The 11804-nt window shown below is 65.7% G+C and overlaps 3 protein-coding genes across 3 annotated transcripts; 2 read left to right on the top strand and 1 right to left on the bottom strand.

The window, feature by feature from the left end:
• The first annotated feature begins 3702 nt into the window (after window positions 1-3702).
• EMIHUDRAFT_369420 (hypothetical protein) lies at window positions 3703-4279 on the top strand. The gene is made up of 2 exons (XM_005772040.1): window positions 3703-3883; window positions 3960-4279. Exons 1-2 carry the CDS (start codon window positions 3789-3791, stop codon window positions 4204-4206), a joined length of 342 nt encoding a protein of 113 aa, XP_005772097.1. The 5' UTR covers window positions 3703-3788; the 3' UTR covers window positions 4207-4279.
• A 1207-nt stretch (window positions 4280-5486) lies between these two features.
• EMIHUDRAFT_242773 (hypothetical protein) lies at window positions 5487-6503 on the top strand (the record flags this gene model as incomplete). Its single annotated transcript, XM_005772039.1, has 1 exon — window positions 5487-6503. The coding sequence occupies one exon, from the start codon at window positions 5487-5489 to the stop codon at window positions 6501-6503; it is 1017 nt and encodes a 338-aa protein (XP_005772096.1).
• A 162-nt stretch (window positions 6504-6665) lies between these two features.
• EMIHUDRAFT_444864 (hypothetical protein) lies at window positions 6666-7756 on the bottom strand. The gene is made up of 2 exons (XM_005772038.1): window positions 7454-7756; window positions 6666-7377 (listed from the first exon to the last, which is right to left on the bottom strand). The coding sequence occupies exons 1-2, from the start codon at window positions 7743-7745 to the stop codon at window positions 6884-6886; spliced, it is 786 nt and encodes a 261-aa protein (XP_005772095.1). The 5' UTR covers window positions 7746-7756; the 3' UTR covers window positions 6666-6883.
• Between the last annotated feature and the right edge of the window lie 4048 nt (window positions 7757-11804).

The following is an 11804-nucleotide window of genomic DNA, read 5'->3' as shown; positions in this document are numbered from 1 at the left end:
ACCGAGTTGGGGGGCGTGGTGCTCGAGAAGGCGAAGCTGACGCGAGCAACTCTCGACAGCGTCAATATGCGCAAGTCTCGGCTAGACGGCGCGCAGCAACATGCGCAAGGACCAGCAGCAGCAGCAGCAGCAGCAGCAGCAGCAGCAGCAGCAGCAGCAGCAGCAGCAGCAGCAGCAGCAGCAGCAGCAGCAGCAGCAGAGGCGGCAGCAGCAGCAGAGGCGGCAGCAGCGGCGGCGGCGGCGGCGGCAGCAGCAGCAACAGCAGCGGCGGCAGCAGCAGCAGCAGAGACAGGGGGAAAGCCCCGCCCCCCCACTCTCACCCTCCACAGGCGCGCAGCTCGACCAGGCGTCGCTGCGCTACATCGACACGACCGACGGCGCCAGTTTCGTCGGCGTTGACTTCACTGAGGCCGACACACGCACACGCACACGCACACGCACACGCACGCGCTCACGCTCACGCACACGCACACGCACACGCTCATGCACACGCACACGCTCACGCACACACACCACTCACCCACGCGCACCGGGCCTTGCACTCTGAATGCCATGGGGCTCCTGTCGTCAGACGTGGAGACGCGAGGGGTTGCCTGGCCCTTGCCCCACCACCTCGTGTGTGTGGAGAAGTGTACCTCACCTTACCTCACCTTAGGCCGGGATCGAGTGGTGCAAGTTTCTCGCCTCCGACTTCCGCGCGGCGCGGTTCGAGGGGGTGCACACCCCGCCGCCGTCGCCGCCACCGCCCAGCCTGCCGCCGCCCTCTCCACCGCCGCCCTCGCCACCGCCCCCGTCCCCCCCACCCCCTTTGCCGCCGCCCCCGTCGCCGCCGCCTCCTTCACCGCCGCCGCCGCCCTCACCTCCCCCGCCGTCCCCGCCACCGCCATCGCCTCCGCCGCCTCCGCCGCCATCGCCGCCCCCACCTCAGTCTCTAGCGCCGAGCGCGACACACTGCCGCGGCAAGCCCCTTGCTGGAAGCCTTCTCCCGCACCCTCCCTCTAGGCCCGCTTCCGCGACGTGGCTTTCGAGCGCTGCACCTTCGACTCGCGCACGGTCTTCACGGGCGCTACCTTCGACGGCGAGGTGGAGATAAGCCGAGCGATGGCCGACGGCGCCCGCCCTCGCCTGCCCGCGGCCGCTGTCGTTCCTTCGGCGGCGGCCGCAGCCGTCGTCCCTGCCTTTTCTAGGCGTCGCAGCCTCGCGGAGGCGTCAACCTCGGAGAATCTCGGGCACTGCCGCCGCCAATCGCTCGAGGCCCCCTCTCTAGGCCTCAACCTCGCAGGCCTCAACTTCCCCGAGATTCCCCGAGATTACCCGAGATGACTCGAGGTATAGGCCTCAACCTCGCAGGCCTCAACTTCCTCGGCAAGCTCCTCGCCAACCGGGCGAAACTCGCCGGCGCCTCTTTCCGGGGAACCGCCATCAGTAACGGCGAGAGTGCCAGAGAGTGCCCGAGACTATCCCCCCCCCCGAGATAGCCCGAGATGGCCCGAGATTGCACCGCCACCAGCAACGGCGCACTCAAGCGAGGTATCGCCGCGACGACGCGTTTTGTGTTGCACAGGCGAGCTCAAGGAGGCGATCGCGCCGCGCGCCAACTTCAGCGGCGCGGCGCTCTCCAAGGTCGCCTCTCCCCTACCCCACGGTACCCGAACCCACCCTCCCCTACCCCACGGTACCCGAACCCACCCTCCCCTACCCCCCAAGGTCGAGTTTACGGGCGCGCAGCTGCAGGGCGCGACCTTCCGCGGCGCCACCCTCGACGCGGTCAACTTTGCAGAGTGCGACCTGGACGGCGCGGACTTCACCGGCGCGACGATCGTGTCGGCCGAGTTTGGCAACGCGCGCGGCCGGGCGATAGGGCTGCCGGCCGGCGTGTCAAAGAGCATGGCGACGCGAGGGTGACGCCTCTCTGCGTGTGCAATCGAATGCCCAGACCTGCCGAAATGCCCAGATCGCACCCCCTCCTCCCTTGTTTGTTTGTGGTGCGGGCACTCCAGGGGCGCGAATGTGGCAGTCAAATGCGGCGCACCTCTTGATCACACCCTGGCCAAGCGGCGCGACGTAGGGCTCTTCTCTCTCTAGCGCAACTCGTTGTTTTTCCTTGATTTTTTTCTTTCTGGCATGAGCGACGCCATCCTCCCAACCCGCCTCGCCGACCTGGCTCGGGGCGACCTGGCCTCGCTGCGCGCCTTCCTCTCCGGACAGGGGACGCACGGCACGTCACATATTGCCCAGCTCGACGTGCGGCACGGCACCGAGCAGCAGGACACGCTGCTCACCTGGGCCGCTCGGCACGGGCAGGCCGAGGCGGTGCGGCTGCTGCTCGACAGCGGCGTGAGCTTCGGGGCGACGACTGGCGGCGGCGCTTCCGCGCTGTATACCGCGTGCCAGGAGGGCCAGATTGAGTGCGCCCGGCTGCTCGTCGAGGCTGGCGCGGCGACCGACCAAGCAGACTCCAGAGGCGTCACGCCGCTGTTCATAGCGTGCCAGGGGGGCCACCTCGAGTGCGCCCGGCTGCTGCGCGACGCTGGCGCTGACATCAACCAGGCCAGGACCGACGGTATCACGCCGCTGCACATCGCGTGCCTGAATGGCCAGATTGAGTGCGCCCGGCTGCTCGTCGAGGCTGGCGCGGCGACCGACCAAGCAGACGCTGAAGGCCGCATGCCGCTGTTCGTCGCGAGCGAGAAGGGGCAGCTCGAGATCGCGCGGCTGCTCGTCGAGGCCAACGCAGCGGTCGACCAGGCTGATGATGAAGGCACCACGCCGCTGAGTGCTGCGAGCTTGACTGGCGAGATCGACTGCGCCCGGCTGCTCCTGGAGGCTGGCGCGGCGGTCAACCAAGCGGATTCTGAAGGCCGCACGCCGCTGTACGTTGCGTGCCAGGAGGGCCACCTCGAGTGCGCCCGGCTGCTGCGCGACGCTGGCGCGGCAATCAACCAGGCCAGGACCGACGGTATCACGCCGCTGCACATCGCGTGCCTGAATGGCCACCCCGAGGTCGCCCGGCTGCTGCGCGGCGCTGGCGCTGACATCAACCAAGCGATGAACGACGGCGTCACGCCGCTGTTCATGGCGTGCCAGGAGGGCCGCCTCGAGTGCGTTCGGTTGCTCGTTGAGGCTGGTGCGGCGGTCAATCAAGCTTGCAACGAAGGCACCACGCCGCTGTTCATGGCGAGCCAGGAGGGCCACCCCGAGTGCGTTTGGCTGCTTCTCGAGGCGGGCGCGGCGATCAACCAAGCCCCGCAGAACGGCGCCACGCCGCTGTTCATGGCGTGCGAGGAAGGCCACCTCAAGTGTGTCCGGCTGCTCCTCGAGGCTGGCGCGGCGGTAGACCAGGCCAGCGAGGACGGCACCACGCCGTTGTTCATGGCGTGCCAGGAGGGCCACCTCGACGTCGCCAAGCTCCTCTCCTCCTACGGCGCCTCCCGCGCCGCTACGCCCTTCGGCACACCCGAGGAGATTGTAGGCCGTGAAGGCCACGCCGACCTCGCCGCCTGGCTGGTCGCCAGCCGCGGTTGGACGCCGCTCCAGCACCTCGAGGCGTGCCAGAGACTAGCGGCTGAAGGCGTGAGCGCGCTGTCCTCACTCCCATTGCACCTCTTCCGCAGGCGCTCACCGTCGAGCGGGCGCGGGCGCTGCTGCGCGGCGGCGCAGACTCTTCGGCCGGCGAGCCTTCGGCCCTCGAGCGGGCGCGCGTCCTCTGCTCGTGGGGCGAGTCGGATCCGACCGCTGCGGCCGTCGGTTCCACAGTCGAGATCCGCTCTCTCGTCTCGCGGCCCTCGATGAACGGCAAGGTCGGCGTCGTCGTCTCCGCAAACACTTCGACGGCCCGCTTCGGCGTGCGCGTGGCGGGCGAGGCCAAGGCCCTCGCACTGAGGCGCGCAATGCAATGGTCTCTCCCCGACTCGCCGGATCCTCTCTTTGACACGCCCCACGCCTCTGCCCTTCCTCAGGCCCGCCAACCTGGAGCCAGCGGCCGCGGCGGTGGAGGTGGGCAGGCTCATCCTCAAGGCGGCGGAGTGGTCGCCGCAGTCGCACGAGCTCTTCCCGGAGGCGGCTCGCAAGCGGGCGGTCGAGGTGATGCGGCTGGGCTACCTGATCGCTTGGGACGAGGAGCGCTTCGACAGCCGCGAGGGAGCGGCTCCGGAGCTGGCGGACATCTGGCGCGGCTTTGTGCTGCCAAGGGTGGTGGTGCGATGATTTCTCGTTCCGCACGGGGTTTTCAGTGAGAGGGCCAAACCCCCACGCCCAGGTGGGGTCTTGCCGTTGCCCGCCTGTGCTCGCGTATCTATTGGGTTTGTCTATGCACGCTATGGTCTATAGCGGGTGAGACCTGAGACCGTGGGTGTGAGGTAAAAGCACGCTACCAGCGCTTGGCCACATCGGCGCTGAGGTCAGATCCTTCTCCTCTGTTGATGGTAACACTTTGTCTACTCGCTGGAGCCGAGCAGGAGGGCCCGGCGCACAACCCTCTGCCCGAGTGTGGCGCCGCAGCATGAAGAGCCTCCGGCGGCCAGGCCTCCGGCGGACGCCTAGCGGCGTGGCGCTGCGCGCCGGCGCTGCCGAAAGCAGCCTTGACGCGTCGGCCGGGGAGCCTCCAGCGGGCCTGCGGCGCGGGGCGCTGCGCGCGGCAAACTTGCCGGAGTGTGGCCGCAGCAAGAGCCTCCGGCGGGCCTCCGGCGGACGCGTGCGGCGTGGCGCTGCGCGCCGGCGCTGCGCGCCATTCGGAAGACCCGACCGCATCTTCGACAGCATCTTCTGCGTATATGTTGGCCCCCTATAGCAAGCAGCTTGCGGAGGAGCAAAGGGCGCCCGATTAGCGCTGCCCTGCGCGCGGCCGGGCAAAAAGGAGCGTGACGCGGGCAACACGCGAGGGAAGGAGAGCGTCTCCCTGTTCGGTGTCGCGCACCTGGGCACTGTGTGCTCTAAGTGCCTGAAAAAACAATCAATTCATTTCCGGCCTGTGCTGCTAGGGGGTAGACAGCGTCCTAATATAAAATCTGAGGATTCAGGATTGAGGGCTTGCTTCAGTGAGGCCAAAGTGAGTTTATGGATGTGTGAGAACGGTGCGGGACACGAGGAGTCACGCGGACCGACTCGTTGGTGACTCTGCTGCGAGCAGCGCCGGCCACTCCTGGCGCGTGATTGATGATGAGGAGATGCCAGAGAGGGTGGTGATGTATCGCGCGCAAACGCAGGAGGCCGCAGTTTTTTCAATGAACTCGGGGGCACAGGACGCGGCACAAACGGGGCACAAACGCCAGGCTACAAAGACGGGGAGGCACGCGGTGATTCCCCGGACGGAAGTGCTCGCGTCGAAGTTCCATCGAGGGAGCTTCAAAAGTTGCTTTGGATCGCGCGCCCCACCTCGGCGAAGCGGCGCTGCAGCCGCTCGTCCGCGCGGATCCGCAACGCATTCCCTCCTACCCCCACTGCAGAGCGGTCAGCGAAGTTGTAACTCGGAATAAACCCTGAAGCACATGTCTGAGACCATGCCCGCTGACCTGCTCGACGGTGGCATCTGGAGACGCGCTACCTGGGAGAGGAGGACCCTCGCCGAACGAGTGGAACTCTGGCCGCGAGCGCAAAAGGCGATGGGAATACAGTGCCCGAAGCTCAAATTCGGCTCCTTTTACTACCCGACTCTGGGAATCAAGCTCCGTGGGGTCCGAGCCACCGAAGCCATCCGATCCGCCGAGCTGGTGTGCCGCGTGCCAAGAGCCAGCTTGTTGAGCGCGTTTACAATCCAGAACTCGAGCCTCTCCCCCATGGTGAGGGAGGTCGGCACGCGCAGTGCAATGGCTTCCTTCTTGATTCGCGAGTCCACTCGCAACGCCTCCTTTTGGATGCCGTACGTAAAGGCACTGCTCGAGGCGCACCCGACCGACGGCATCCCCCAGACGTGGGACCCCGCAACCTCTCAGGAGCGGCTGAACTCGCTCTCCAACTACAGCCGAAAGTTAGCAGCGTCGTCGCGGGCCGCGACCGAGTCTGCGTGGAGGCGCCTCGTCGATGTGAGCTTCCGCCGTCACGCTGCCGCACTGAGTGAGGGCGGCGTCTGCGACGCCATCGTGTGCTCCCAGGAGCAGCTGGTGCAGGTGTACAGCAGGGAGCGCTTTCGCTCCATGGTGAGCGTGCTACATGCCCGCCAATGGAGCATGCCCTGGTACACGCCCGGGCAGCAGATCCTCTTCAGCGCGCCCGGCGCCGATTTGCTCAACCACGGTACACCCGGCGACGTCAAAAACCGGTTCCGCGCGAGCGAGCACGCCTTCACGATGCACGCGAAGCGCGCGATCCGCAAGGGCGAGGAGGTGCGAAAGCACTACTCCTATCTCATGTGCTGCGAGAGGTACCTGAACGCGTATGGCTTCCTGCCCAGCGGAGTGCCGCAGTGCCAAACGCCACCGCATATGCCGCGAGGGCCGAACCCGTGCGGGAGGCGTACCGCCGCAGCCGGAGCCGCAGAGGCCCCGTCTCCCGCAGCCCGGCCGTGAGACGCCGATCTACGTACTGCGAATCGAGTTGGTGCCGATATGACCATGGCGTGGTCCGTGGATGTGTCGACGAGCGGAACCTCCGTCAACCCGCACTCTATATATATCAGACAGCGCTGTGAAGAGCGGGGCGTCTTCGGTGAGGACCTCCGGAAAACGCGGTGCAGCATACGCAGCGTCGATACTAGCGACGAAGCAACACACTCCACACACACACCTAGAAACTCAGAAACAACGGAGCAGCAGCGGTGGCTGATGATTTCTCGGCGCCCACGGCCTCGCCCTCCGCCCCCTCGCCGCTCATCACCGCGATGCGGCGGCCGCCTGAGGCTGAGCTGGAAGCGCCGCCGCCGCCGCGTCGACACGCTCCGCGTACGTCGTCAGCGCGTCGCGAATGCGCGCGTACCCTCCCATGGCCTCCGCGCCGCCCACCTCGCGTAGCCGCGCCGCCAGCGCCTCTGCGTCGGCTCGGACCAGCAGCGTCCCAGGCGCCGCGCCGACCCCCGCGGCGGCGGCGGCGGTGGCCGCGTCGTGCAGCGCGTCGCCCGCGCGCGCGTAGCCGAGGAGCCGAACGAACATCTCGTCGCGGTCGACCTCCGCGGGGACGATGAACTTGGCTCGCGCCTGCGCCGAGGATCGGCCGAGGTGGCCCGAGAGGAGCCGAGAGGAGCCGAGAGGAGCCGAGAGGAGCCGAGAGGAGCCGAGAGGAGCCGAGAGGAGCCGAGAGGAGCCGAGAGGAGCCGAGAGGAGCCGAGAGGAGCCGAGAGGAGCCGAGAAGTCCCAAGCGACCCGGAGGGGGGATGAGCTCTGGCGCGCGCCGTCCCGCCGTGCTTCTCTTCCGAAAAGTCCGCCCACGAGCCCTCGGAGAAGTCGCCTGCGGGGGAAAGGTTCCGAGAAGGTTCCGAGAAGGGTCCGAGAGGAGTCCGCCCGCAAGCCCTCGGAGAAGTCGCCCAGCTTGCCCGCGTGCCCCACCCGCAGCGTGCCGTCCGCGGCAGGGCAGAGCGCCGTCGTGATCTTCGCGGCGATCGAAAACTCGGCGAGGCCTCGCCTCTTCTCGCCGAAGAAGCCGCCCGCGCCGAAGTAGCGGTAGCCGCACCGCAGCGCCTCCTCGATGTCGGCAAACTCCTCAATCTCCGACGCCATGCGCCGCGTCTCTGGGAAGATGGCTGCGAAGCGCGCGAGCCGGCCCGAGTCCTGCCGCGCCATCGCGACGTCGGGCAGCAGGCCGAGCTCGAGCAGCATGTGCCTGTTCACGGCTGCAGGTGTGAAGAGACGCTGTTCACAGACGCACGACGCGCGTCGCCTCGAGCAGCATGTGCTTGAACGGTGCCGAGCCAAAGGCGTAATCTCGGGTAATCTCGGGTAGTCTCGGGTAGTCTGTGCTTGAACGTCGCCGAGCCAAAGGCGTCCGGCAAGACGGTCCTGTTGCCCGTGCACGCCCAGAAGAGGATCGTCCAGAGCACGGACGAGAGGGGGAGGCGCGCGTCGAGGGGCGCCTAACCTCGGGGAATCTCGGGGAATCTCGAGATGAGGCGCGGTGCTCGCGCCTAATCTCGGGTGATCTCGGGTGATCTCGGGCCATCTCGCGCCTCCAGCGCCATCAGCGCCATCGGCCCCTCGTGCGCCGACGTGCCGACGAGGCGGCAGCGCGGCAGCACGCGGCCGGCAAACAGGGACGACGTGGCGAACGCGGGCCAGAGCTGCTGCAGGTACAGGTGCTGCAGCAGGTGGAAGTCTGCGTGCGGCGCGCGGCGGCCCGCGAAGAAGGAGACGGAGCCGAGGCCCGGCGCATGCACGCGCTCCTGCACGGAGTGCGCGGCGACGGCGAAGTTCATCAGCGCGTCGCGGCACCAGCGGGCCGCGCCGTGGTCGCCCTCTGTCTGCACCGAATCGGTCATAAACTGAGCCATGCACTGCAGGATCGGCGTCTCCGCAAAGGTGACGCGGAACCACGGCCCTTGCGCCAGAACCACCGCCTGCCCCCCCTGCAGCTCCACCCTGACCTGCACGCCGCCGCTCGCCGAGAAGCCGACGCCGTCGTCGAGCAGCTCAAAGAGCCTCGAGCCGGAGAGCAGGCGGACCCACTCCTCGTTGACAGGCGCGAGGCTCTCCTCGATGCTCGCCGCCGGAGGGCCCCGCGCCGCGATCAGCCTGCGCAGCGTGGCGGCGCGGAAGCGACGCTCGCCGACGGCCTGCAGTGCGGCGCGGAAGGCGGCACTCGACCCCTCGTACGATCCGACCATCTCGGGGCCGGCGCCGCTGTCAAAGACGCCGAGCTCGCGCGCCGCTCCGTCCTTGACGACCTGCGGCCGCCTCCTCAGCTGCGTCTGGAAGCGGCAGGCCGGGAAGCGCAGCTCGCCCGCTGGCTGCGTTGCCTTTGCGTAGACGAGCTGCACACGCGACATAACAATCTTGTAGTAGTCGCTGAAGTCGGTCGCCTCATGCTCGGACGCCTCGGGCAGCTGCCGCACCGCACCCTGCGCCCACGCGCTGAACGACAGCACGTGGCGCTTGGCGTCGGCTTCGCTGGTCGACGTCGCCTTGAGGATCGGCGCGGGAACGCTCCAGCTGCCGTCGTCCGCCGTCGGCAGCGCCGCAACAGCGCTGAGCAGGGCCTGGCGCTGCGTAGTGCATGAGGCCATTCGGTGCAGCGCTCGTGCAGCCCGGGCCGCGACTTCCTGCAGCGAAGATAAAAAATAGGGCCGCTCCCCGGCCCTGGGTGTGCGGTTGCCGACTGCACTCCAAGTGCTCCAAGTGCCGGAGACTCGTTCTGCGCGCCAACGGCTGGTGACGCTGTGTTGCCCTTGAGCTAGTCCTTCCCCGGTCGCCTAGCCTCTGCGCTGTCTGGCGGACGCCTGTATGCCATGCACGCGGACCACGCTTGCGTGGATACGTGGCTGGCAGGCTGACCCGTGTGCGGGGTAACCCGCGCACGGGGAAGCTTCACGGGTTCGAGCCGTCAAACATTGAGCAGCGGAGGTGTGCCGAGGGGGACCGGGAGGCGGTAAGCCGTCGTCGCCCGGCGCTGCATGCAGCACCGTGGCGATGGCGCTAAGAGGTTCCTCTTTTCCGCGCCCCCCCCGCAAGGCGCGCGATACACACAAATACGAACTCCTCTTGTTCCCTGCGTTGTTGAGCCAGGACTCAACATACTCGGGCTGTCCATCCCAAACTGTCACTCCCCTTTCTCCCGGCCGAGGTGGGGCGCGCGCGGGGGCGGCGGGTGTGCGGCGAGTGTGCGGGATGTCTGTGGGCCCGAGAGCGATATGCCATGTCCGCCTTGCGTTTGTTTCATAACATCGAAGGCTAAGCTCAAAAAATAACATACTAATCCCCCTCCGGCGGTCCCGGAGGGGAGAGGGGTGGCGTCACAGCGAGATGCTGCGCGGCGGCGGAGGAGGTCAGTTTTGGTAGATTTCAGGTCGGTTTCGTGTCGGTTTCGATGTCGGTTTCATCGGTTTCGCCAAAAAAAAATCCTCGCCCTCGCGTGCGGCCAATCGGTCGGTCGGTAGACGTCCGTGTGGCGGTTTCACCGCTTTTTTTTGTGCCTCCCCTCGTCGCGCCATTTTTGGGAACCATTTTCGGCAATTCTCTTTCGGGATGCGCGTGTGAAGCGCGCGGGTTGCACGCGTGCGAAGCGCGCGGATTGTATGCGCGGACTGAGCGTGGCCGGCAACAATTTCGCGCTCTGATGCGCACTTTGGTTGCCACCGCTACGGACTACCAAAGTGCCGACATGTGAAGCGCTCGAGTGTGTGTGTCCGGCAAATGATATTATATGCTTGTATACATTGCCCTGACTTGTCCCATTGCATTCACTACTCCATCACGTACGAACTGGCCATTATACTGTCGTACTTACCTCCCAATAGTAGGCTATAAAGATTAAAGTATAATATACTCGTATAGATCAGTCTATATACTCGTATAAATCAGTCTAGGTCTACTAAGTGCGAACAGCCTGTTTACTCGGTCCTTTTGGGCTGAGGTCGGGTCGGCCCAACCCACAGGCTGCGCTGGGACGCGTGGGATCGATGCGAGAAGCTCGTCATGGAGCTGTGTGATTTTTTAGGTCCGGTGATTTGGGTTATTTTAGCCCAATGTGGAATTGTGAGGGGCAATGTTAACATTTGATTCTCAGTGGGGGCACTACCGTAGGTCATGGCCATAGCCTTGAGAAAGGGGGATCGCGCCTCCCAAGTACAAAAAACAAGAGTGGCCTTTCCCCACAGTTTCAGCTCTCCAGCAAATCGGCATACACATGTAGGCTACCTAACCTTCGCCGCCCTTCGGTCTTACTCGGTGCTCTTATTTCGATTCATGTTTGCTTTTGGCAAAAGTAGGCCAAAGGCGTATGTATGTTATCTTCTGGAGCATCTCTTGCAGCATACAACTTTGTTAGAAATGGTCGTTTTGCGGGTCTGAAATCGCAAAAAACCCCCCGGTGGTGTGGGTCGCGCGGGGAGTCTAAAAAATATGCCAGTGCCTGTCACCGTACGGCGGTGATAGCAAAAAACCAGTGCGGGACGAGTGGTGTGTAAATTTGTGAAAGGTGGGGCCCGTTCTTTCCTTCCTTTTCTTTCCTCGCACAACACTGGGCACGGGTGTACTCGCGCGTGTCGCTCGCGCGTGTCGCTCGCGCGTGTCGCTCGCGCGTGTCGCCGTCTTCGCACTTCGGTTCGTCGACTCTTCTGCTACGGCTTTAGCCTTTGGCTAGTGCCATTTCACTCTGACACGCTAATCTTGAAAACGTCTCCAACGGAGCTCCGTGTTGCATCCAGCGCCCTCCCCCGCGCTCCCTGCGGCCATGGCCGATGATCCTAGTATGAGAGGTCATCTGGCTACCGCGAGAGCGACCCAACTCGTCGACATCGTCCGATGATGGTGCCGCAAAGTCAGCCTTCGGAGGCTATCGTGGGGTCGAGCCGGCAGTAGCCGTGACATGTGGTTCCACCACCCCTCGTAGGCTTTGCCTCTGATCGCCACCGTTCCCAGGCTGCCTAACGGGATGGAAAGGAAGGCTCGGCGAGCGTATAGAAGCGTGCTCGACCTCGTCGTGGCAGCCTGCACGGCAGCGCTGGCAGGCGATATGAGCGTCGTGCCACCTGACCCGAGACGGGTCGCAGGCGTCGTACCGAGCGCGTCGAGACCGTGTCCTGATGTGATCTGCACGGGTAAATCACGTCGGCGTCAAAGGAGCGACGTGCGACCTGTCAGAGCTTGATCTCCGATCTCAGCGGCGTCGAGTCGTCTCCGGCGCGCGACAAAGGTACATCCACAGGACGCGCAGAGGCAGCTGCG

This window comes from Emiliania huxleyi (assembly GCF_000372725.1).
Source record: "Emiliania huxleyi CCMP1516 unplaced genomic scaffold EMIHUscaffold_368, whole genome shotgun sequence".
Lineage (NCBI taxonomy): Eukaryota > Haptophyta > Isochrysidales > Noelaerhabdaceae > Emiliania > Emiliania huxleyi.
Note: the sequence above shows the minus strand (reverse complement) of the source record. Positions and strands in the feature narration are given on the sequence as shown.

Bases quoted from the DNA above. Each gene is read 5' to 3' on its own strand.
- EMIHUDRAFT_369420 (XM_005772040.1), top strand. From the start codon at position 3,789: ATGAACGGCAAGGTCGGCGTCGTCGTCTCCGCAAACACTTCGACGGCC. The intron at 3,884-3,959 runs GCGCGCAATGCA...GCCCTTCCTCAG, and splicing joins GCCAAGGCCCTCGCACTGAG to GCCCGCCAACCTGGAGCCAG.
- EMIHUDRAFT_444864 (XM_005772038.1), bottom strand. From the start codon at position 7,745: ATGCTGCTCGAGCTCGGCCTGCTGCCCGACGTCGCGATGGCGCGGCAG. The intron at 7,378-7,453 runs GCGACTTCTCCG...TTTCCCCCGCAG, and splicing joins GGGGCACGCGGGCAAGCTGG to GCGACTTCTCCGAGGGCTCG.